This window comes from Columba livia, chromosome 2, assembly GCF_036013475.1.
Source record: "Columba livia isolate bColLiv1 breed racing homer chromosome 2, bColLiv1.pat.W.v2, whole genome shotgun sequence".
Lineage (NCBI taxonomy): Eukaryota > Metazoa > Chordata > Aves > Columbiformes > Columbidae > Columba > Columba livia.
This window is the reverse complement of record NC_088603.1, coordinates 16,097,633-16,122,819: the sequence shown is the minus strand read 5'-3', so window position 1 is coordinate 16,122,819 and position 25,187 is coordinate 16,097,633. Positions and strand designations below refer to the sequence as shown.

At 41.3% G+C, this 25,187-nt stretch overlaps 1 protein-coding gene across 9 annotated transcripts in view; it reads right to left on the bottom strand.

Moving 5' to 3' along the window:
- EPC1 (enhancer of polycomb homolog 1) overlaps positions 1 to 22,254 on the bottom strand; it is a 68,595-nt gene extending 46,341 nt beyond the window's left edge. For 6 of the 9 annotated variants that reach the window (XR_010469942.1, XR_010469943.1, XM_065050517.1 and 3 more), the window contains exon 1: positions 5,091 to 5,307. Coding sequence is in view for 4 of the 9 variants with exons in the window: in XM_065050517.1 (XP_064906589.1) it covers positions 5,091 to 5,243 (153 nt within the window). In the remaining 5 variants the exon portion in view is untranslated. Of the gene's footprint in view, positions 1 to 5,090; positions 5,308 to 21,279; positions 21,384 to 22,112 lie in introns of those variants that run through there. The other 3 variants (XM_021290001.2, XM_065050522.1, XM_065050523.1) reach the window with 1 other exon arrangement.
- Between the last annotated feature and the right edge of the window lie 2,933 nt (positions 22,255 to 25,187).

The following is a 25,187-nucleotide window of genomic DNA, read 5'->3' as shown; positions in this document are numbered from 1 at the left end:
CCCAACAGTGCTTTGCTAAATTAAGACAGAACCTATTAGAGAACAGGTTTGAAGTGTTCTAAAGCATCTGAATGAATATTAGGTTATCATCATCAGGTCATCTACAGCATCTAGCAAATACTGACAGGCCATGCTGGTATTAGGGAAAAAAACAATTACGTCCAGTAATGAAATTTTACCAAATAAGCTTTTCTTAGACATCCCCTAAGCCAAGGAAGGGAGGATAACCACAACTATAGATTTAAGGAAAATAAAAGCACATTCAAAACTATGTCAACAGTTTGCTCAAACACCAGGTAACAATACGACAGCATTTACAGATGACAATTGCACAGACTTAATTCCACCTTCTGTGCAACTTGTAAGTTACATTATAACACATATACTGAACTGAAGGAATAGCTGTACAGCTTATGATTTCAGACTCCAGGTGCTTAATTGATCTACTTGCTACTAGCAACACTAACTAAAATTAGACAGCAAGCTTGCATTTTCAACTCTGAACCTTAAGAAGAACTCAAAGTGCGCAAGTCTGGCAGAAATCTACTAGGTCAAGAAAGCTGCTACTCCGGAGTTAAGATGAGGGCAAAGATTAACCACGAGTTTAGTTAGAGAGTGAGTTAAGAGAGTAATAAAATAAAGCAAGAGAAGTTATCATCCCTTGATACTCTCTCCCCTGCATCAACACCAAAGACAGAAACACCAGGATTTAGAAAAGTTTACCTGACATATACAAGCTCAAACATACACAAGACTACACGAAAATGTAATATTCAAAACCTTAGTACTATCATAGTAATATCAGTATTTACATCAACATAACAAACTCACTCAAGAAAAAAAAAAAAAACACAACAAACCCACAACCTCAAACCCATGCTAATTCTCATACCCAGGACTGTTATTAACTGGAGACATCAACATTGCCATATTTTCCTATTTAGATCATTAATTTATCTGATGTATACTAGGGCATTTAATTAAAAGCATTTGTGTTCACACACTGATCTTTGTTGAGGCACTGCTTCAACTACCAAGTCCATACTTTCTAACATTATAAATATGTCTTATAAATGTGGATATGAGATGCTTCAAACACATGGCTTTGTTTTTATTGTTTTTTTTTTTTTTAACTCCTAAAAAGAAACAAAACCAACAAACTATATTCACAGTAGTTTCCCACAGGATTAAAAAAACAAAAACAACCTGCAAAATCCCAAAAGCCTCCTAAGTTTCTGGGTTTTAACTAAGAGTATCTAGGCAGCACGTGGGGAGGCAGCGCACCTCCCATCTCCTTTCCTTTCAGAAAACCACAGCAAAAACAAGTCTATTTTCCTGGGTTTGGTTGGAGGCCATCAAACCTCAGATGACCTTAACGCTATGCATGGTTTCTTTCTAAACTGTAAAGTTACTGAACATATTCAGAAAGCTTCAGTTTGTCTTATTTTTTCAGTAAAGCATTCTCAAAAAACTGAAGTTACATCTGCTCTGCCCTTCCAGCTGTCTCCTCTCAGTCCAGAAGCTGAATTTCCAGTTAAAGCAACACCCCTCTCAAAAACCACAAAACAAGAGGCCACACAAATAAACACCTTCACAAACGATAAACAAATCTGATCCAGCTACTTCTTTATTCAGTCAGTTATGAATCAAATAGACTTATGAGCCAAATCTGCCTTGCTTTATTATTAACAGTAGTCTGCTGTTCCATTCTCAGAATTACAGCAGTAAGGACATGTTTTTGCTCAAAACCAGGATTCTGAGATAATACAGGGGACGTTCAGTGTTGCATAACAAGAGTCATCACATTTTGAAGACTTTTTCTTTTCTTTCTTTTTCAGAGATACACATCTCCTGATAGTTTTCAGTTTCTTAGATTTAGCAAGGGACTTGGCAACAGCCGCAATGTGTTTACCCTAGAAACCTGGAGCTAAACCAACTGTCAGAACACAGTATCAGCTGATAACTTCAAGTACCACTGTCCGTGTGCCAAAGAACTTTTTAGTATAGTCTTTTATCTCCAAGCAAAACCTCTAACTGAAATGATGACCTACTAAGCAGAAAGGTGTACTCATTAACAAAACTGGCATCACTTTAAGGCCCTTAGTTGCCACTTCTTTTTAAACACTTACTATATCCCTTTTATTGGTTGCATATTTTAGAACTCAGATCAAGTTATCAAGGCTGTTTCTCCTTCACAAGACTCTTACAGAACATCACTGCTCAACTGAAGCTTCCAGTTGTAAAAATGAAGATGTATTATTTTTCCTATTTATTCTTCGTAGGAACAGGAAGGGAAAAAGATGAAAGGGAAGCAAAATAGATTCCTTTTTGTGCATCAAAATACTTATTAGTCATTTAAATACCTTGTGACTTGATGCCTGATTGCATTTTTCCCTAGGGAAAGTTACTCAGTCAAGAGAAGAGCTCTTAACTCCAAATATGTGTTCATTTAAAATTACATTTATGCAAAACTCAAGGCAATGTTAGAATTTTATTTATAGAATAGTTATAAATGCCTGTTCACACCAGACCCCACAGATTCTTATGGACACCCTACCATCTGTTTGTAAAGAAACAGATAATACAAAATACCTACTATTTTCCTAAGTATCCAGGGAAAAAAACCCCTCTGACTCAAGTCTTCAACTGCTATGTAATACTTCCAACCTTCCAAAATTCTGCATGGCATGAAGTCTGAGAAACAGAACATAGTAGGTTATAACTTTAGCCAACCATCACGGCTCTTCACCACCAACATAAAACTGAAGAGAAAGCTTTTTGGGGCGACAATAGGGAAGGAAGGAAATTTAGTAAGTTTGTGGAAACAAGAAGGGAGAAGAGTTTACCATCAACTATTTTATGTAAGAAGATGCGAAAAGGATTGAGGAAGACACTTCTGTTTACTGATGGCAAGCAAAATTATCTTGGAGATGTGTGTTTGTGTGCACACATATTTAAAACAAAAGCATAAGGAAACTTTAACTGTGGAAAGTGTCTACTTCTATCTACAGCACTTAAGTTTAACCCTCAAAGCTAGATTTAGTAAACAAAAGCATCACATTAACCACAGAAACAAATCTTATAATTACTGTTTAAAAACTTCCCCTTGCCCATGACTACTTTTCCTTAGCTAGGACACCGATCTCTGGCTTTATGGAGGCTATTTAGCTACCTCATGTAATTTTCTAGCCTGAGGACTTGTAACTGCCAGGCAAACAGTGAAAGAGAGAGATAGCAACCTGAAATGCCTACACAAATAAATGCATGTATGCACACTTACTCAAACTGAGAAACAAACTCTGCAAGCAAGCATCATAGCAGAACATAAAACTTACAATTCTGGTATAAGTGCAAATCAAGATATTTGCTCTCATATTCAGAACCTAGTTATCAATTCAGAATACAACTACTGCATCAAAAGAAACACAAGCACCTAAGCATAGCTACATACTGCTTAAATACTACTACTAAATGGATACCATGCTAAAGTTTTGAGCACCTTCACAAATATTAAAACCCACCCAAATAAAACAATTTTAAACCCCCCACCAATACATATTTTAGTGGAAGTTTAAAGTAGCTTATGACTTACACAGGACTTGGAAATACTGAATTATGTTAAAATGGCAGGCAGTTACTCTAGAAAAGCTTCAGAGTCCGCTACTGATTGGTGCCAACAACATGCAAAGACTACTGCTTTCCAGAAACCATTCAGCCTGAGGACATTTCATAAAAATTCACATAATCAGTTAACTTAGAGCAGCAGTGCCACAAAGATGCTACATTTAAAGAAGATAATGTCTAATCGAAGTTTTAAGGAAGTAAGTCTCAAGTTTGCTACATCTGGATATACAAACAGGAACTTCACAGTCTGTCACGTCTGAAGGACAATGGCAGCCTGACAGCTGGCAAAACTCAAAACTACGACACTGTCACAATTGTTCTTATCACTAAATTTTAAAACCTGTTTACAGAACTGTATTTCTATAGTTTTCTCCTATTTGCTGTGCTTAATACATAAATGTGGAACACTGACTGTCCTAAAGAAATGATTAAAGATCTGCAAACACTGAAAATAACAACCCACCTCAGCAGGGGTCCTCAGCAATAACAGCTGCTGAATGTTATACCCCTGTCTTGGAACGTGTTGAGTTACTGATCAAATGATCCTGAAGTTCGAAAAGGTTTAAGTTTCATTCATCACTGAGACAGCAAAACTGAGAGGAGAAGCGACAGACTTTTGGCCTCCAAACTCGGATTTTCTTTCTTCGAGTACTATTTCAGCACTGACTTGTGTATTCCCATGTGGTGAACACCACAATTTCACGTACACCACGCCTGTCTCCGCGCTTCCAGCGCTTTCGAACAAACCTGAAGCAGAAACCCTCCCAGTGTCTATGCCGGGCACAAGTAACAACCACGCCAGTGCCCCGGCGACAAGTTCGGGCCGGAGCGGCCCGGCCCAGCGCGCGAGCCAGCTCGGGGCGAGCCCGCGCAGGAGGCACGCGCCGCCCCAGCACGTGCGCGGGGACGCGGACAACGGCCGGAGCGCGGGGCCCCGAGCGCCGCTCCCCGCCCGGCCCGGCCGTTACTCCCCGCTGCCCCACGAGGGCGGCCCGGGCCGGCGCGCGCGCTCCCGCGCCGACAGCCACAACTTCCGAGCGCCCCCTGCGGCGGCGGCCGGCTCGGCAGCGCCACCCGGTGGGGCAGAGCGGGCACGGCGCCGCCGAGGCGCGTCTCCCCGCCGCTGCCGCACAAGGCCCGGCCCAAGAACCAAGAGACAAAATGGCGGCCGCCCGCGGTGTCACGTGACCCCCTTTGTGCCTTTCGGGGCCCCGGCGAACGGCCGCCAGCTACCGCGGGGCGCGCGCTGGGGGAAGAGGGGGCCGCAGGGAAGCGCTGGGGGCAGGGGCGGGCAGGGCCCGCCGGGCTCGGCACCTTCCCTCGCGAGGGGTCCCCCCCCTCCCGGCGGGCGGGGAGAGCGGGGAGAAGATGGCGGCCATTTTGTGCTTGCGCAGAGGCGAAGGTGGGGGCCCCGGCTGCGGGGGGGATGGAGGGACCCGGCCGAGGGGGGGGGGGGTCTCACGTACCGACTCCTCTTCCTTCTCCATGCCCGTGGGCATCTGCGGCACGGCCCGGTTAATGGAGGCATATTCGGCCAAGTCGGGCAGGTCCTCGCAGCGGAAGACGGGCAGCGGCTTGGACGCGTCCAGCGCCCGGGCCCGGAACGACAGTTTGCTCATGTTAGGCGGCGATGGCGGCTCCGGCTGGGGAGGGGGGGGCGACAGCAAGAGCGCTCCGAGCTGAGAGCCGGATCCCGCCGAGCGCTCTCATGGAGGGACCGAGGCTCCCCCGGCAGGGCGGGGCGCACTCCGACACGGGGCCCGGCGGCGCCCGCTGGCGCGGCTGGGCTGGGCGCTGGCTTCTCTCCTCCGCCGCTCCGGCTCCGCTCAATACGCCACGGCCAACATGGCGGACATTAAACCTCGACTGGCCGCCTCTTTCAGCCAACCCCAGCGCCACAGCCATTCCCACACTGCATCGCGCAGGGGCGCGGGCACAGCGCCGCCCGGGGGAGAGCGCGCGCAGCGCGGGCACGGGAGCGCGGGCTCGGGAGCGCGGGAGAGCTCGGAGCGGCCGGGCAGCGGGCGCGGGGCACCGCTCGCGGCGGGACGGGGCCGCTCCCCGCGGGGCCCCGTCTCGCGTGGGGCGGGGGAGAAGTGGGGAAGCCTTGCGCAACCGGGCCCGCTCCGCTCGCCCGCCTCGGAGCTGCGCCGGGGACGGCGCGCTCCGCTCCTGTGAGGGTACGGGGGGTCCCGTCGTCCCAAATCCCCACACCGCGAGTGGCAACCTCCCCGAGGCAGAAGGAGCAACGCCTTTGCCTGACAGCCTGCGGGAAACCCCGGGAAGGGAAGCGGGGGAGAGCGGGAAAGCGCCGGCCCCGACCTTTCCGGTCACTCGGGGGCCGGCTGGGCGCCGCTCCGAGGGACCGCCAGCCCGAGCGCCGAACTCACCCCGGCCCGGGCGGGCGGCAGCGGGGCCGCTCGGTTCCCCTCGAACGCGGCCGCGCCCCCCAAGCAATGCCAGGAGCGGTGCCCGGGGCCCGTTCCGACTGCGGGGGATAAAGAAGGGCCGCCCGGGGAGCGGGAAGCGCCTCTCGGCTGGGGGCCCGGCCCGAGCCCCGGCGGGCGGCAGTGGCCCCTGTCCCGGGCGTCCCGCGGCGGCACCGCCGAGCCTCAACAGCACCTGCCCGCCGGGATCCGTCCCTCCCTGCATCGCGGAACCGAGTTCACATTCGTACTATATCAAGGAGAAACAGGCACCTCCCTGAAAACATGAAGAACTGTGAGAACCCGGCACCGCCACAACAGCGTTTGCAGACTGTTTTTCTGAGGCTTAAGAAACTTGGTCCCGTAGCGAAGTGCAGACACGTGAACTAGTTTAACCCTTGCTTGGATTTCAGTTACCGGTTACCCGTTCAAGCGAGCTTACTGCCGGCGAAGGATAGAACGAGTTTGAGCACGTCTCATTAGGTAAGCTCATTTACATCCCAATGATTTGATTAAATTGATGCGGTATTGCGCTACAAGCAAGCGATAGGAAATGTAGAATTTCCATAACATCTGCACATGCCGCCCCAGGTCACACAGCGCAGCCATAAACCCGTCAAAACCCGTTTCTCCCCGAGCACAGCTGGAGCTGTCTAGGTAACATACATGAGCAGGTGAAGTGTTTCTTACGTTCTCACACTGGGTCGTAATGCCATTCTAGTTCTTTAGTTAAATAATAAATAATTCCACCTTCTTGAAGGTGTGTTTATTTTAATGACAAAGTACTACAAAATTGTATTTTGTTTGAACCTAAGTATCCACTTTTAAAGCAAAGTGTTGTCTTCTGCTGTTGTATAAGAATCAGTGGATAGACCTTATTCTTTATCACTTATTACTCTTAGGAAATAGAACATAAATGTAACAAAAGCATTACAAGAGCCCTATTTTGATTAGTAATTTCAACAATCTGATATCCCTATTGTAAAAGCAAAAGCAATTTTTTAAATAGCATCATCTCTTTAATACCACCATCTTCGACCTTAAATAACTCCTGGCCACTGGATGAAATATTGCTAGATGCAGTTAACAGCCGCTTCAAGCCAACTATTTGCACGCCTGACTTTCCCCATAAGTCTCCCAAACTGTTTCATCTGCAAGTGATTTAGCTTCACATCCTCTCTGGGACAGGAAATATTGCAATATCTGTATTGCAAATGGATAATGCGCTGGAAAACAGCTGCTGGGGACCATGAGTCTTGGAGACATTTTTCTTTAGGGCAGGGTTGTTGTTTGTTTTTTACTTTAAAGATGGTGATGTGAACTAAAGAATAGCCTTGTATTGGTTTTTATTTCTGTAGTTACATCAGAACCAAATGTTAGAAATGCAGATTGCTTTTTATGCTAATTTTAAAACTTAAAGCACACACTAGCTAGAAACAGTAATACTAAAATAATCTTACAATAAATTGCATGTAAAATATCTACAGATTTTTCCACAAATACTGGATAATAATTTAGTTTATGCACCCAGCAGACAGATAAGGTGATCACACACACAGAAAGGTACACTATCATAGATTGACCAAAACCACTAACTGAAAATGAAAAATCTGGCAGCTAAGCAAAAAATAATGCCATTAAATATAACTGCCCACTTCCACTGCTGAAAGAAAAACTATACATAATGAAAAGGAAAGTATAGAAAATATTCTGAACTATACAGAAAGAAAATCCAAGTTTAAACTTATCCTTAATTGACCTTTGCATTGCTAACCCTACCACAGGCTTGAGGAAAGTGCTGAACAAGCAGAACAGACAATAACATTTGGATCCAAAGAGGACAGTATGCATTAAGAAAGAGTTTTGGCCTGAAACTCTTGGACTCATCAGCTCTTAATGTTTTGCCAATAAAACAGATAGTGTTTATTTTGTACCAGAAGCTGATTAGTCCTCAAAATTACCTGAATTAATTTGCTAGTAGGACGAAAATTGCGGTATTTGAAAATAAAGCAACATCAGCCTAATTTCTGTTCTGCAAAAACAGTAACAGGAAGAAGTGTAGAATGTAAACAGACTGATGTTTCTATTTTGCCTTCCTTTCAGTTAGGTTATGCAGATATGTTTTAACTTTTGACATTTTGTAGCATTTACCAAACAGCTCACATTACATTTGCAGATATCAGTGCTGCACTATGGACAGTAGTTAATCTAAAATTTGTATGCTTTGCATGATGACCAAAATACTCTTTGCCAGCTCTCAGTGAAAGATCAGCAAGAGTTAACTCTGTTGTTGTACCAAAGTGCTATGTGTCTGTTTTAAAAACTGCAATGTAATGAATAATGGCATTTTGAACTGCTGTACTTTTTTTGGTACAAACCACTGAAATTAGATCTTTAACATTGTAAGCATTTCTTTAAGGCTTCATTCTTCCATGATCTCGAAATTAAAAGAAAAGGCTTTACTATCATGAAAAAAAAATTGTACATCAGATAACTGGGTGGTAAATATAACCATTTCAATATATAATCAGAAGTATTAAATTCAGACTGAGCGTTAAGGGCAAAGATCCAACAACTTGACCCCTACAACTACAGAAAGGGTCTCTTGGGGTATCACCTTGCTCAGGTTTCTGGAACCCACAAACTTAACTCGTCATTCTGGTTTGCAAGTTCTCTGTACCATTCGACAAGTTTTTACAGATTTGAGTATTTATTTAGTTTTGTGGCTTAAAACCTCTCTGAGGCAAAGAAAGACTTTCAGAAGTCTCTTTATGTGTGAACTGTAGTCCTCTGAACATGGGTTTAATGTCCCATTCTAACATCAATCATTGGTTCTTGTCCCAGAATAACTGTGCATAAAAGGCATACAGGTTAAACTGTGTGTCATTTTTGGCACTTTCTGGAATCAAGTGGCTCCACATTTTAAGGATTTCAGTTGTTCAACTTCTAAAAACATTTTTTTAAATATTATTGGTCTATTTTTTTTTCTTTTTTAATATTAGGAGTTTCTCTCCAATTAAGTACATTATATAAAGGCAAGTATAAAATAAAGGAGCTAAACAGTGACATAAAGTGCAATATAAATGCTGATACTGCATATATGAGTTTTCTGTTGTTGGGCTTTTAAGGAAAGCCTCTTTATTTGAGAAAATAAATACCCACAACAGTAAGGAGTATTAACAGGGAATATGTAATGTCATTCTACTCTCCAGCCTCATTGGAAGAGGGGTTTTTGTTTTATTAAACTTTCTTCCTTCCCATCCCCACCCCTTCCAAAGTAATGATCCACTGAAATCCAGAGTCAAGCTGGGATTAGAAATCGAGTGTGTTCATCTCCTTACATACATTCATTTTCTCTACCCATACTTTTATTGTTTCTACTTAAAACTGTAGCAGATGACAATTAAAAGTAGAGCACGTTAAAAGTAAAACTTGTTTCTCATTTGCCAACCATTTAAAAATAGTTCTTACATGCAGAATATTGTATTTTCATAAACTAAGAATATGCTGAGTACACTAAGCTATACACTAACTTGCAGATCTGTAAGTATTTGCAATTTTTAATGTTTCTCACTCTGGGACTACTTTACACCCTGATTCTGCTATTGTAGAGTTCAATAACTCATCTTTTATTTATGTAGCAATTTTGTTGACCTGTTTTTTACCTTTTAGCTCCATATATGCTCACTATTCTGAACTGATAAAAATATCACTGGTCTTCCCCCCCACAATAATCAAGTATTACAAAATGATACATTATGAAGTTACGATACTTGAGCTTCTTTCCAGAATTACTTACTCTTAGGGGTATTTGGAAAGATACAGGTGACTCTTGTTCTGTAGCAAGCTATTACAGATTCTGTATGTATATTCTTGGTTTATATATGCTAATGATGCTTCTGTTCAGATTTGCTTCGCAGCTTTTTGCTTGTTTGTTTGCTTATATATAGACAGCTATGTTATTTTAAATCATCTCAGTGAGCTACCTGGTGTTTGGATTAAAATGAGAAAAATGTAGGCAAATATAACACTAGAGGTTTTTCATTATTTTGTAAAATGTAGTAAGTAGGTGCCTATAGAAATTATATTAACAGCATGAAGATTTCAGCCATAAACGGACTGATGTAATTCATAGTGAATTGCACCTTATTTGCTGGTGTCAGCTGCCTGTTTTAAAAGAGATAATGGGATTGTCAAGCATATCTAAAGAGTTCATACACCGTACTACAAAACTGGTATAGAACACCTTTGTGATAACCTCTGCCATTTTTATTGTAATATAATTTAGTGTTTCATAGCTTTGACATCTCAAAGAATGGTAAGATATAGATATAGTCTGTTAGTTTAGGTGTTCATGGTTGAGATGCAATAGGTAACAAAGCTTGTTAAAAGTTCTGAATCATAATTGAAAGGAATGACTAAGTAAGTCTCTTCCTCAATTCTTGTCTCAACAAGGGGAAAGTAACATAGGAATATGTGTTTCTCTAGCAAACAGGTAGGTACATGTACTGCATAGCCAAATCTTTTAGTTACCTTTCATTTTTTGTAAGTAATTCCAATTTATACTGCAGTATAAATTAGTTGTGTCCTTAACATTCAGAACAGAAACACAGAAGCTGGCTTTCTTGCAACAGAATCTGAAGTTTGAACACTTTGTTGCAAGTGGCCATACCTAAAACTGCATAAGGAATTACCATGTGATCGGTGGGTTTCCCATTTTAAAACTACATGCAGGAAATCACAAGACAACATTATTTTGCGTTGGATAATGCTAACAAAAACAAGATAGACTGAAATGAACCAGAGTGCTGTCATTTCTCAGGCTCTCCACATGAGACCATCACTTTGTACCGTGTTGCCTTTGTTATCAACGTTGATTTAAGATACTGCGGTCCCACTTTATGATCTGCCATTCACTGTCTCCTCTGTAGCTGTGCTTCCCCTTTGTTTGTATCAGCACAGTTGCTTATGAACCTGCACCAAGTACCAAGTGGGAATCCAATCAGATACACTAACAACTCAGCAAAAAACCCCAACTATATTAACCAGAAGAAAAGCCACTTGAAAAGTCCCATGTTAGAAGTTCTGTTCCTCCATTAGGTACAGCTTACTGCCACTGCCCTTTTCCTTCACACCATCCAGTTTGTGATGGCTACGCAACACAGTAGTTTGGAATACTAAAACACACAAAAAGGGTTTAAAAGTGATAAAACTGTATATGCAATTCAATACGCACTCAAAACAGTAATGCACTGTCATGTGCTATATTTGAAAACCTTTGCCAACAAGACTGGTGTCTGAACTAGTCTGTAAGTGAAGGATTTGTTTTCTTTCAGACTGATCATCACTGTGTGTGTGGGGGGTTTTATAGTTTCAAGCACATATATAACAGGCAACATTTTTCCACGTGAGTGAAGGGAGTTAGATGCCGATTTAATGGTGTAATCTTACTTGGGGAATGTGTTGTCAGCCACACGCATTCAAAAGTAGAGTCCATTATCCTCAGGGAAACTGAACCTGAGGGGTGTTGTGCCACTGAGCTATATCCAAAGGAGAGGGAAAAACCACTAGTCAGTAGCTCTCTTCCTGAGAAGAAATGAAGCAAAGAGAGGAGCAGCAAAAGCCACATGGCTACTTTTGAAGCTATAGCTCAGCTCTTACAGATGGTGGAGACAGCTGCTTCCATAGGAGGAGAAGAAAGACTGCAAGAGGAACTAAAGACTTAGGATGGTTATTTTACAAACTCAACTTATATCGCAACATCACCTGTACAGGTGGAGTCCATTTTACCATTCTCTTGCCTAAAAATGTATCTGAAAGCAGAAAGGGTTTGTCGGGATTTTTTTAGTACTCTCAGAAAGGAATTAGTTTCCTCTATACAGCTTGTTCAGGAAATTTAAGCTTTTATGTGTGTGGAAAACCCATAACAGTGGAAGCAGTTATTCTGTTAGATACAGCAGTGGAAAAAGACAAAAAATTCACCCTGAGACTTTTCTGTATTGAAAGATATCTTTCCCCGTTTAAGTTTTCCTGGATTCAGAATAGTTATCCTAAGAATTGTGAGGGTTAACAGATAAGTGATTTAGGAATTTCTCCTTTATTCTTCCATTCCATAATATGTATTCTCTCCAAAATATGCTGGACACACTTCAAATTCTTGCTTTAGTCATCTTATCCAAAAAGTCAATCTATAAAGACTATTTTGTGGGAAGCATAGTAAGACAGACAAAGTTATAAAATGTAAACTTCTTGCAAAGTTATCAGGTTTCGTTTGTGGTTGTTTTTAAACTGGAGGGGGAACACACAAAAAAAACCAATCAAAAAATGTCTGACTTTGTGGCCTGGGTTTTTTTTAAGTTTTATTCAAAGCTTTTTGTATTCTGAAATACAAAACATTAATAATATTAAAATTGCAATTTATTCTTTCATGCTAATTACTCTAAAGTACTATGGTAAATAAAACCTGATCTGGGCAGACAGACTAGCCACCTCCTAGGTGCACTGCACACTTATAACACACGAATAATTTCTGAGTCAAGTGAAGTTAATCATATGATCATGTATTTCCAGTAGAAAATCTAGCAGAAGGTCAAAAATCTTATCCTTTTGTTGCTGGAAATGCAAAGGATTTGGCTTGTAAAAAAAAACCCAAAACAAACAACCACAAACCAACAAACAAAAAACCTGAACAAACAAACAAAAAAGGCAAACAAAACCCCAGCCAACCAACAAACCCCAAACCAAATAAAAGCACTGCACCTCGTCTTGCTAACACAACTGCTAATTCCTTAATCAAAGGGCTAAGTATAGATTACTTTGATACTCAGCACAGCATAAGCTGGAGGGCTAAAAATGTAGAAAAGAAGTAGAGAAATTATGGTTGTACATAGGTCTGAGGGTAGGCATGGTGATGCACTCTGTCCTGGATCCTTCAACTGACCATTAGAATACAACCAACCAACCAAAAAACCCACCCCACCACTACCACCACTACATAAACCTTAGGCTGCTGCAGTGGTCACAAACCAACCAGGGATAAAGGAGTATACTCGGACAAGCTACGTTCCTTTACATAAATTTAGAAAATTAACTACTATACTGTTAATTGCATGCTTCTATGTATGTGCAAATATATAGCAAATTCAACCCAGATAAGCTCACATGCTCCAAGTTTTTAAACTTTGGTTTTAAAATAAATAATTTACTTAGCAGCTTACACTCCCCAGACAGGATTTATATCTTGCAAGTCAAGCTAAGAAAATCATTTCAAGTGCTTCAGAGCTTCTGGATAGTATGATCAGGTATGTACAGAACTTCAGAATTATATTACTGATGTCAATGTGCAGTTCTAGTCTGATATCAACTCTATAACGTCAAATGCTTTAAACTGCAGTTCCTGAATCAGAATGAAAGTAGTATATCTGCTTGTTCCAGGCAATCCAGGAAAATACTGATTTATACCCAGACAGGGATTAGCTAGGCTTCAGAATTCTTCCGGTGCAGGAAAGTATACCTGCCTCTTGGAATGAAGAGGCATTTCCTAATGCCTATGTTTAGATGGAGGGTGGGTGGTCAAGCTCTCCCTAAAATATTAAAAAAAAAAAAGTTAAGTGGTATCTACCTACCCACCTCATGAATTCCAGACCAAATTAATAGGATTGTGTTATGAAGTATATAATACAGGCTATACCATCTTTACCTAAAATAAATATATTTCTCCAAATAAAGGGAAAAACCCCACAAATAACTCAGCTCTTAGATTTCAAAAGTCTGATGTCATTAGTTTGCAAGAACATTAAAAAAATAGACTTCAGATGTGGATTCTTTTACACTACACACTGCCGTTTGTTTTATACTTCTAAATAAAGCATAAGATAGAATGTTACAGAGATATTGTCTTCTGTGATACAAATTAATCGTATTGATAACTAAACATTTATATACACACTTCAGAAAGTTCTAATTAATAACTTTTTGTTTGGTTGGTTTTTGTTTGTTCATTTGGTTTGTTGGTTTGTTTGGTTTTGTGTTATTCTGCTTGTTAGTGAAGAAAGATAATGAACTAAGTTTGAATGTATATATCCAGCAGAGGAGGCTAGACTTGAATACAGAACTGATCTGAGTGGTTTGATATATATATATATGTATATATATATATATATGTATATATATAAAAATTATAGCACCAGGGCATGAAAATGGAAAACTCTGATAGAGTTAACCTGAAGAAAATACATTTTTCAGAGGTTTTTCAGCATTTAGAGAATGCAAAAAAACCTTGTGAGAGTTGGGCAGATGTTGAGAGGGAAAGTGTTTTGGTTTAGATAGAAATATGAAGTTGCTTAGAGAAGAGAAGAGAAATCATGTTAGATTATATATTTTCTCTATGCATCTAATGTAGGTGGGCTCTGAAATCACAAGCTGATGTGATATCACTAGCATTTTCTTCTCCTCCCTGGTGAAATACCCAAGTCTGGTGTAAGGGCAACCCGAGAAACACAACCAAGTGGAAAGCAGTTTTCTCAAATCATTTAGAGAGTACCAGCAGTTAAGGCTTTCATCCCCTCCCACCTCTCCAATACAGACACTCCATTCTCATTCCCTTATTAAATGATATGTTAGTTTCAGTGTTGCCTGGCACTCTGTTGATCTATCCAAGAGAGGACAGACACTATCATTGACATGTGGGCCTGTGCACAAGCCAGGACTGGCCACAAGTGCCATGTCTCCCGAATTTCATCTGATTGGTAGGCAACCCAAAAAGGGTGTTAGCACAAAAGACCATGACCTAATTAAAAAAAAAAAAATAAAAAAATCAGGGGAGAACACAGAATATAGGAAGGAAGGTAGTTTCTCCCATTAAAGTAACTCATCTGCAAGTGTGCTTGGCTAGAGCCTCCAAGTCCCACAGATTCCTGTAGTACCCAGTTTTTAGCTGGGAAGTTGTTTCCAAGATGATCAAAGAAGTCAGAATACTTTCTTACAGGATCTTCATTCTTTATGTGATTATAAATGGATATGGGCCAAAAAGAATGTGTGTATGTGGAGTCATCAGGTACAAGTTTTTTCTACCTCTATTATCCAGCATGGCTTCTCCTTAAAAAATGCTGACCGTGGCACTTGAACTGCAAATACACAACCACAATGTCTAAAGATATCACAATATTGTCTCATATAGTTACCTTTAAGATCATCAGAAATAACATAACTGCGCTGCATTATAGCATTTGAAAGGAAATTTAAATTAATATGAAAAGGAAAAGGAAAATTTGAAAGGAAATTAAAAAAAAAACTGTCTGAACCAATTCATCAGTTTAACATGCCCTGTCTATGCCTGGCATTACAAATGGAAAAAGCAGTGAGGTAAAAGGGCTCTCTGAAGAAATCTTTTTAGTCATCAGGTTATGGCAGCACCAAGGTTCCTAGTAAACATATTACAGGCACCCCTGAGGTCCTGTATGCTGAAAGGCCTGGATCTGAGTCACCTGGTCTTTTAGCCTGTTTGAACAAATATGGAAAACTCACTCTTATTTGTGTTAATGAATATTCAAGCTGCACACATGTGTGAAGCCAGGGAGGTCTTGCTTACATTTAGCGAGTTTCTTAAAGCTCTGAAGGGGACCTGACTTTTCAGTGCCTAAATCATGCACAAGTCAGTATAAGCAAGCACTGGGGTGTGGGACTTATCTGATTAAGTGAGGACATTCACATCTGAGCTAGTCATACTAGGCAAATGGACATCTGATCAGAGTAGTCAATGAAGTTTAAAATATGGTTCATCTCACAACAGAAATCCATTTCTTTTTTTTTTTTGGGGGGGGGGGGGGGGGCTGGAGTTTTTTTGTTGTTTGTTCTTTAAAAACACAATTTACTTGACCTGTTTCTTTTCAGTGACTAGGATTACAGATTTAACAATACCTATCTAAAGTCAGGTGAAGCAAGTTCTACATTAAATGTTTATGAAACAGTGATTCCAGTGTCCTCAGAAGTACAGCTTACTGTTAATCCATTGCAGCATGAGTTAACACCACCTTACAGGCTGTTACCTGCCTATCTAGCTTGTAGGTGTAGGTCCCAGAGAAAAACCAAAATAGAACCTGACAAAAAGAGGATTGCTCGCGGAGGAACAAGTCCTTGGTTCTGCTCACTGCTCCTGGGGCTTCCTCCACTTTAAACATTGAGTAAAATCTGTGAAACAGCCCTGGAAGCAGGGATGAGATCCACTTATTTTCCTGTTCCTCTGGAAAGCCCAGTACTCAACGCATTGTAAAATACAACTCCTTTTCCCTTTCCCTAGCATTTTTCACTCCAAAGTGGTCCAGATTGTCTTCAACAATAGAAGATGGAGAGTCAGTATCCCACCATTTGAAACCACTTACTTCAGGTTTGGATTCCCACAGGCTACAGAAGCATTTAGAGTTTTTACTGGTTTTACTGGTGCTCAAACCAATAGGCTTTGGCATCCTAACTATTGTTTTCTTCTGTATGGTATTGTGTGCCTCCGAGCAACTTTCCATTTACTGTCTGGGACCTCCATAGCAGCATCTCAACTAGTACTCACGTGTTACTTGCAGTTCCCATCTTTCTCTGTTGTTTATGCAGGGAGACAGGCATAAACAATAAATTTTAGCAAATGTATATACTTTTAAAGCACTGGAATACCTACTTTAAGGGTCAAATTCTCACCACCAATTTTAGGCCCTAGCTGTTACCAGTAGGGAAGTTATGAATTAAACAACCTATCAAGGAAATTTGTAGTGTTGATATTATCTTGCTCCTGGGGCCAAAGGACAGTCCAGGGGTAACACGATATACTGGAAACATGACTTACCTAAGAATCTAAATAAGTGTGTGGGAGCTGAAGCCACTGGTATGTGGTCATATGTGTCCAAGACATACTTTGGTGTACATGAGAGCTCACATAGAAATTCTGTTTCAAATCTCTGATATTCCTCCCTCAGCCCTAGATTTACTAAAGCATTTAAAATCTAGGATTGTCTCAAGGATTTGGACCTCTTCCCTACAACATGAATTAGCTTCTTGAGCTATTTGATAAAAGAGGAAAAATATAATGAATGCTAAAAGGTGGAAAGGTGCACTAGCCATAGCAGTTTCCTCTGGCATATAGGAGGTAGAGCAGATTATTTCATGATACCGAAGAGCCATGAAAATACCAGTCTGGAAGATGTGTGGAGGGACCTAACTTCCTAGAATATGGGAGTCTGAAGCAAGCAAGAAATACATAATCCTTTCTTCACAGTTGGGAAACAGGTGAGCCTTGAAGCAAGTTTTTAAAAAAAAATCATTTGTTGCCATAATTTGATGCTGATGTAGAGTACTACAGATAACAAAATCTTGAAATAAGAAAGATAGAAACAAGACTTTGTGTCACAAGGTTTAGAACATAAAGATACCTTCCCCCCATGCTGAAACCTTGTGAAGTGTTGAATGAAGGAAACAACGAACAGCTTAGAACCCTCAAAAGGGAACAGCCAGGATTTCCAGATGCCAAGGTATGTTATCACCCATAGGAAAACAAAGAACACAGTGATACATAAGTGAATGAAGCACGAGTTATGGCCTTTATTTGAACTGAGTCCCAGATTATGCTCTTTCATACAACTAGCATACATCTGGGGAACTGTCTTCACATTATTAGTGGCTAACTTTGGAACCTGGTTAAATCTGTCTGGAATCTAGGCATCTGCACTTTTATAACAGTTGTAAACAGACAGACAGACAGACATCTTTACCCTGTGTCTCTTACTTGAGTACACAATCAAGAGCAATATTGATAGGAGGAATGCCATGAAGGCACACAGAACATTTTGGTCAGTCAGGATGAATTAAGATCTTGGAAAATATTGTTTTAGAGTAGGATGCTATGCTTCAAATAGTTTTAATCCAGGAGAGCCAAATATCTTCGAAAAGTGCATGGAGTCTATATAGAGTTTCTAGGTAAAAGGGAAACTAAATGAGGAGAAAAATATCTTATTTTTTCCATCTTAGAAAGGGAGTAATATATAGGTGACAAAATTAAGAAATCCACAAAGAAAAAAAAAGGATGAAAAGTAATTTCTTATCTTTTAGGTCCTGGTATTCCATAGACAGGCATTTCAGAAGTAGCAGGGTGCGGAAAACACACAATCAAGACAGAGACACCCCTCAGAAATTACTCTTCCAGGCATTTTTGCAGAAGATGCAGGAGGTAAAATAGTTGCTATTTAGCTCTGAGAGGATACTAAATCTTAATCAATTCTTATTATTGGCAACACATCTGCAGGGAACTATTTCTTGTTCAACCATGGCTCAAAAAGGAAGCAGGAGAGAAGTGAGAAAACCACTGAAATGCAAACCATCAGCATTTCTCTCACCTTACATCTACTTGGTAGGAGTGAGAACAGACACTTTCATCAGATGCAGCATCAAAGTGGCAAAACCATAACCAATGGTAAAGAGTAGCCCCAATGGAGTGGGAAGAAGAAGAACAAGTGTGAAGCAAGTTTCCATTCAGCATTAATGTTCTTGCTGACTTCAGTGAGCCAGAAGCTGCCTCAGAGCAGCAAGATCACTCGCCATCAGTTCACTCATGGCCTGCACGCACAGGCTGCTGTCACAAAGAATCATCCCTTTCATAGTCCAGGATGACAAGAGGACCAGAAGCATGGAATTACCTTCAGTAGTTTATAATTTGCTCAGTACTCTTGTCCATGGATGAGCAAACTGAACATTGGTCTATATGATGTAAAGAAGAAAATGAAAGTCATATCAGAATCACTCAGATTAACATAACTCAGGGATTCTCTAAGATTTATAATTATTGTAATATATTCAACAACAATTGGCTCTACTTCCATTGGCATAACCCAAAATGCCAACCTTGTGGCCTGGTGATCAGGTCTCAGAGATGGAAGATGCCCAAAATCCACACTTTCTCAGAGGGCACATATCTTGAAATCTGTCCTCAAGGCTTAAGAATTGTACCAGAGTACTGAAGGTGTAATGGTCTTATGGCACTGTCATAGGCCAACAGAACTCTGTGCTCCAGCCAAGACTTCATAAAAGCAGACCTTGTCTGACAGAGGAGAGATGATGAAAGCTGACCGCTCTCTTGGATATAGACGTCTCTTTCTTGAAGGTTACAAGATATATTTACCTACTGAAGAAGTAAATTTTACCTTTCTTAGAAAACAAACAAACAAACAAACAAAAAGACGGCACCACTATAGCGATCTACTTGAAATTGTGTATCAGTTTCCATAAAACTAAATAACTCAATGAGCAAACTTTCTTTAAAAACAAAATCTAAATGCATTTTTTGAAGATTAAATTGCTCATGAGAGGTTCAGAGGCTGTTTCAAACAGTCTGTTTTTTGTTAAATTTCTTCTTTGAAAATAATGAGGACATTGAAATGTAAAAGAGATGCAAAGGTCTCTAAAATTGTCAGCCTCATATCACTTCAAAATAATAGGCATATTGATGCCTTAGAAATGTGTTGAATTTATTGTTAAATGTATTCCTGAACCTGTTGAGTTTTCTAATGCATGCTCTGATCATAGGCTTGACTATGCCTTCCCGCCCATCTTCTTAGAACATTAATCACTTCTGTTTTCTTAAACACCTAATATGGATGTTAGCAGAAAGCCTTCTAAAACATTTGCACTTAGAATCGAGGTGATCTGTAGATTGTAACAAAAGGAAACAATGCACGTTAATATATGTTTATAAATACATGTAAAACGCATGCTCCAGTTAGCAACAGGGAAGAAAAAACCCACCCACCTCAGGTGAATCCTGTTACAATCTGAAGGACTACATTAGGTTTTCCCTTCTTTAGAATCCCACCTTCATGCCCAATCCAAACTCCTACAGACCTCAACAAGAAATTCACACACGCAAACACACAAGCAAGAGGGACCTTAGGGTTTAATAACCAGCAGTGAATATAACCTTCAACTTCACAACAAGCAAACAATGGACTAGTTGCACCATAAGTGTGTACCAAAGCCTTCCATATTGTACACAAAAACCGTTTAAAAACCTTTCATCTGCGGCCACTGTAAAATCATTTTGGGGATGGGGCCGAAAAATCTCATTATTAGAAAAAAACTCGTCTCTAGGTACAGGATTGACGAAAGAAAAATCTGCTTCATTACACAAACGAGCGAAAGGGTGAGGTCATGCCTGATCCGGGCCATAGTTCATGCAACACTACAGTTTTTCAGAGATACATTTTAATCGTCTTTCTAACTAATCTGCTGCTAGTTTTGATACAGAGAAAAGGAAAAGATACAATAGATCCGACCGTGCCCCACCTTCCCCTCTCCCTCCGGCCCCCTCCCCCGGCAGAGCCGGGGACACAAACCGCTCCGGAGCCCCACAGCGCCCCCAACCCCCAGCCGAGCCAAACAAAAAAGATCTCCCACCGTCTGAAAAAAAACCAAATGCGCCCAGAAAAATGCCAAAAATTACAAAATGTCTCCCAAATGTACCTTCTTGGAGGAAAAAGAACAACCAAACCAAACACTCACCTCCTCTCCCCCCCCCAACCCCCCTTCCAAGACATCTAAATGAAGTGTGGTGAAATAAGAACCTTTATATAACTAATGCTTTAAGCTAATTGCCACAAGAGCGCTAATTTGTAAATTTAAAAGGTCACTGTTTAGTAAGAGACATAACTTAATCTAAACCCTGTTATGTCAATCTCCACCTTCACCATACCAAGGGCAGTTTTCCCCCGTACTTTAGACCGAAGTAATCCATCAAGAGCCATCACAAATGGCATTGTAAACTCTTTTAGCCACGACCAGACCATATAGCAGCAATGTAATATGCTGCTTTATGTATTAGAGATGCATTGTATTTACAAAGACAGTCACATATTTGGTCCTGGATCCGTTTATTACTCAGTAAAGAAAACCCCCAAACAAAAAGCCAGAACCAAAAAAAACAAGTCCATCTTGAAAACAGACGAGTTTTTATGCTCTTATATTGAACTTAAATTGCTGCTAAGCTTTGCGTGTATAAAATTTTAAAGAGGAAACAAAACTGACTTCAGTAATTGTCGATATTAAGGAGGCATCGTTGGGTGGGATACACATGAGATGAAAGCTAGGAAAAATACAAGGCTACGTTTTGTTCATCAACACAACGAAAACCCTCCACAGCACTAATACACACCAAAAAAACCGCAGCAAGTAATATTTTTGATTAAAATCACAAACTTACCTTTGGAGAAGGCAGTCCTTGCAGAACGGCTGTAACAATATGGACTGCATACTCGCTCTCCTACAACCAGCCACCTCCATGCTGCAAAGGGTTCCCCGAACATCCTTAAAATATTTCGCAAATGCAAAAAGTGAGACTTTTTTTTTTTCTTCCCTCTCTCTTTTATCCTCTTCTCCACCGCCACCCCCGCCAGGATGGCCGGGTGAGGAAGGAGGCGGCTTCCCCGAGGGTCTGCGGGCGATGCCGGGGGGAGCCGGGGCGGGGGAGCCCCGCACCGCCGGGGCCACAACTTTGCCAGGGCCGGCGGCGGCGCGATGGGCTCCGCGGGCAGCGGCCCCGCCGCCCCCCGCCCCCCCCCGCTCCCTCCGCCGCTGCTACCGCCGCCTGGAAAAATGCAGTGTGCCATTTTACACCCGCCTTTGAAACACACAGGACCAAAGTCTAGCGCTGGTTTTCGGTGACACTGCAAAACTACGGCTCGCTCCATGCACCCCCTCCCCCCAATCCCTCCCCTCAATAAGAGCAGCCGCCTCTGGAGAATTAATAAAGAAAGACAGCTGGAGGAAATAATTCCGAGACTTTGCCGTTTTCCCTCCCCGCCCCCCCCCCCCCCCCCCCAACCCCAGCCCCCCCTCCTGACCCCGAAGCAAGTTTGAGCCGATGGGCACATCCCTCCGCTCGCCCCCGGCCGGCAGCCCAGCCTGGCCGCACTTGAGCAGCTCCCAGCGCCTGGAAAGGCCAGTCATGCCTGAAACAAAATCCATGGTTCCTGGAAAGTGGGGAGGCTTGAATCCCAACAAATACTCCGTTTACTTACAAATATAAATACCTACCTTATGAAAGAACTAAATTAACACTAAATTCAACAGATACATCCGTTATGGCAGGAATAGTTTTTCCATAAATACTGTTTTAAAAACCCCTCCTTATACTGACTGACAGAATTCTACCATGCTGCCCACAAACAAAATGGCTGTGGCACCGAGTTTTTTGGTTCCTCCCACTGTGCCTCCCCCTGGCCTCCAGGAAGTGGTAGAAATCCAAAATAAAATCCGCACGAAAAGTACAATCGTCTAAACTCCGTAGGGCACCACCAGACATCACGGGTAGTAAAGCAGATTTACCAACGTTGTACTTTCTCGAGGATTTTTATTGTTTTTAAAAGCGCATCAATCACTGGGAATTTACATCACTGTGTAATTTGAACTTCCTGCTTTACATATTTATAAGGTCTTTCACCTATCTTGGCAGGCTTTCAAATTAAGTGGGTTGGGAAATTTGATGCTGTGGCTCTAGTTTGTGAGCTGAGTCAGGTAGTCCCTGCTGGAGCTGTGCTGTGAAACAAACGGGCAAATTCTAACACTTTCGGCGTTCAGTGTGAGGCAAAATTACCCCCCTGATGTATTACAGTCTCATAAGTGAACACGTAGGCACACAGAGGACACTAGAATGAGGATTCTCAGCAGTAACTGAAGTTTAGGCCCCTTGCATATCAATACACGTTTTGCAATATTTATATTGTTGCATTTGTGGTTCACAGTAGTCTGCCTGAATTATGGTTTCTGTGGAAATAATCTTGCATTTTATCTTATTATGTCCCTGTATAGTGCTGCAGGCCTGTAACTTTTTTTGACATTCATCTTAAACAGAAAATAAATAGGAAAATATGGCATATTTAAATTAGAAGAGATCCTAAAAGTGTCAATATGTGGTCCTCTATCTGAGCCCCTGGTCTTGCCAGGCAGTGGCACAGCTCCTCGTGCACGCTGCCTCCTGGGTTCCGGAGGGCCTGATTCATCTCCCTTGAGAGCCCGTTTGCTGCCTTCAGTAGGAGTTACAATGGAGACTGGCTGTCAGACCTGCTGAGCCTGATCCAGCGCTGTATTAAAAGACTTGAATTAATATTCCCATCCACTGCTATTCTAAACCCTTTTCAGAGGCTCTGAAAAAATAGTGAAATTCGTGATTTTTTTTTTCGTGAACCACTTCTTATTTCTAGGTCTTAGATTAAAGAAAAAATCTGCAGAGAACTTAGAGCAAATTTTGTGATTATTATTTTCTTGTATTATCATGCTATCTACCGGCCTTAATCCCGGACTATGATTACAATGATATACCGTATAGAAATATAGGGCAAAATGGTAATTCCTGCCCTGAAGAGCTCAAAAGTATAAAACAAAAGACAGCAGATGGCTACAGACAGATGAGGGAAACAATGAGACTGTATTGATCGGCTGGGAAGGCACAGTTTGCAACACGCCATCAGCCTAACTCTTGTTTCTGTGTATACACCATGGCGAAGAAAACACAATGTGGGATTTGATGAAGAAAATTAATTGGTTTTGTGGCTCTCAAAAGAAAACTTCTGCAACAAGAGGAACAGCATGGAAGAAAGTGCAAAGATATTTGAAAAAGCTGTAGGTGAACTACAGAAACCTAATCAAATTGGCATTATTTTAAAAATAAGGACAGAAAATAGATAAGGGGGAAAGTAGGCTATAGCAGCATTGAAAACAGAGATGCAAAGCTTATGTTTGATATAGGAGAGGCAATGAAAGGATTCAAAAGTCATGAGGGCTTGGAAAAATCAGAAACCAGGCCTGCTAGCAGTTAACTAGTCCTAGGAAAAAAAAAGATGTAGATTAGTTTGAATTTTATGGGCTTGAAGAGATGTAGCATGCTTTTTAAAGGAATAAAAGTGTTGGTTTTAACCACTAGTTTGAGGGCTATGTGTTGATTATCTGAGCCTCCCTCCTAACCTGTTAATACAAGTAGATAAGCACACAGAAGGGTCAGGATCAAAATGACCATGAGCACTGGGAAGGTTTCTTCTCCTGTTACCTGTTTTTTGAGAAGCACTCATCCCCCTGCGAACATCATTCCAGAGATTAAATGTTCATCACTGTCCGCCCTAAACTAGCACAGACTTGACAGCCCTCGTTTGCATGGTGGAGGGGGCAGAAAGGACCATGGGGCTCTGTTTTAGGGCAAAGCTACACCTAGGACAGCAAACCACCCTTTGCAGGAGGGCTGTGGATCTCAGTACATTCTTTGGTATGTTATATTGCTGTAGGTTTTTAAACCTTTCCCACATTTAGTAGTGACATTGCAGTAGTAGCAGGTGCATATTGGAAACAATTTGTAATTATTTTGTATTAAATACCTTAGATAAGATTTTATTTACTACAGCAGCAAATGTGACAAGCTCTTAAATATGTTGGCTGGCCATGATCTAACTTGGGGCTAAACACTGCAAAGTAAGTAACCTCAAATGAGCTAGGCCTTGGTCTGTGGAAATACTACAGTGTGGCAAAGCTGAAAAAAATTGACTGGATTCTTTTGTTATAGGATAAGCTAAACTGAACTATCCCAAATTTCCTTCTGATTTAAAGCTTACTAGTGCCATAGATGAGCTGATGTATGGTAGCTGTTTAGGTCAGGCTCATTTTTGCTCATGTTTGATCTCATCATTGTGTATATCAAGTGCTAGATGTTGAGAATTGAGATAGTGATTGAAATGCACATTGTGGCCTTTTAAATCTGAATGAATGTTCCAAGAAAAGCTGAATAATATTTTCTCATGACTTAAGAACAACCCTCACTTGACTTGATGTTAAATTTCCCCAAATTTCTTGTTGTTCAAAATAATTCGGAAGAGCACCACTATCCATACTGCACTCCTTTTATTTTTTTAAAGCTTCGTCCAGTGCTTGGTGTGGATATTAATCTTGAAATTTTACTCAAATCCAGGGAAATAGAACGTGTGTATGGGAGCAAAGAAACAAACTAGCTAGGATTTAGACTAGCACAAAAAAGTGGCTGAAAGCCAATAGCACTCATATAGTATCTTCTTACTCAAATTAGTGAAACTACTTTTTACATTCTGCTTGCAATGTAATTGCTTTTAT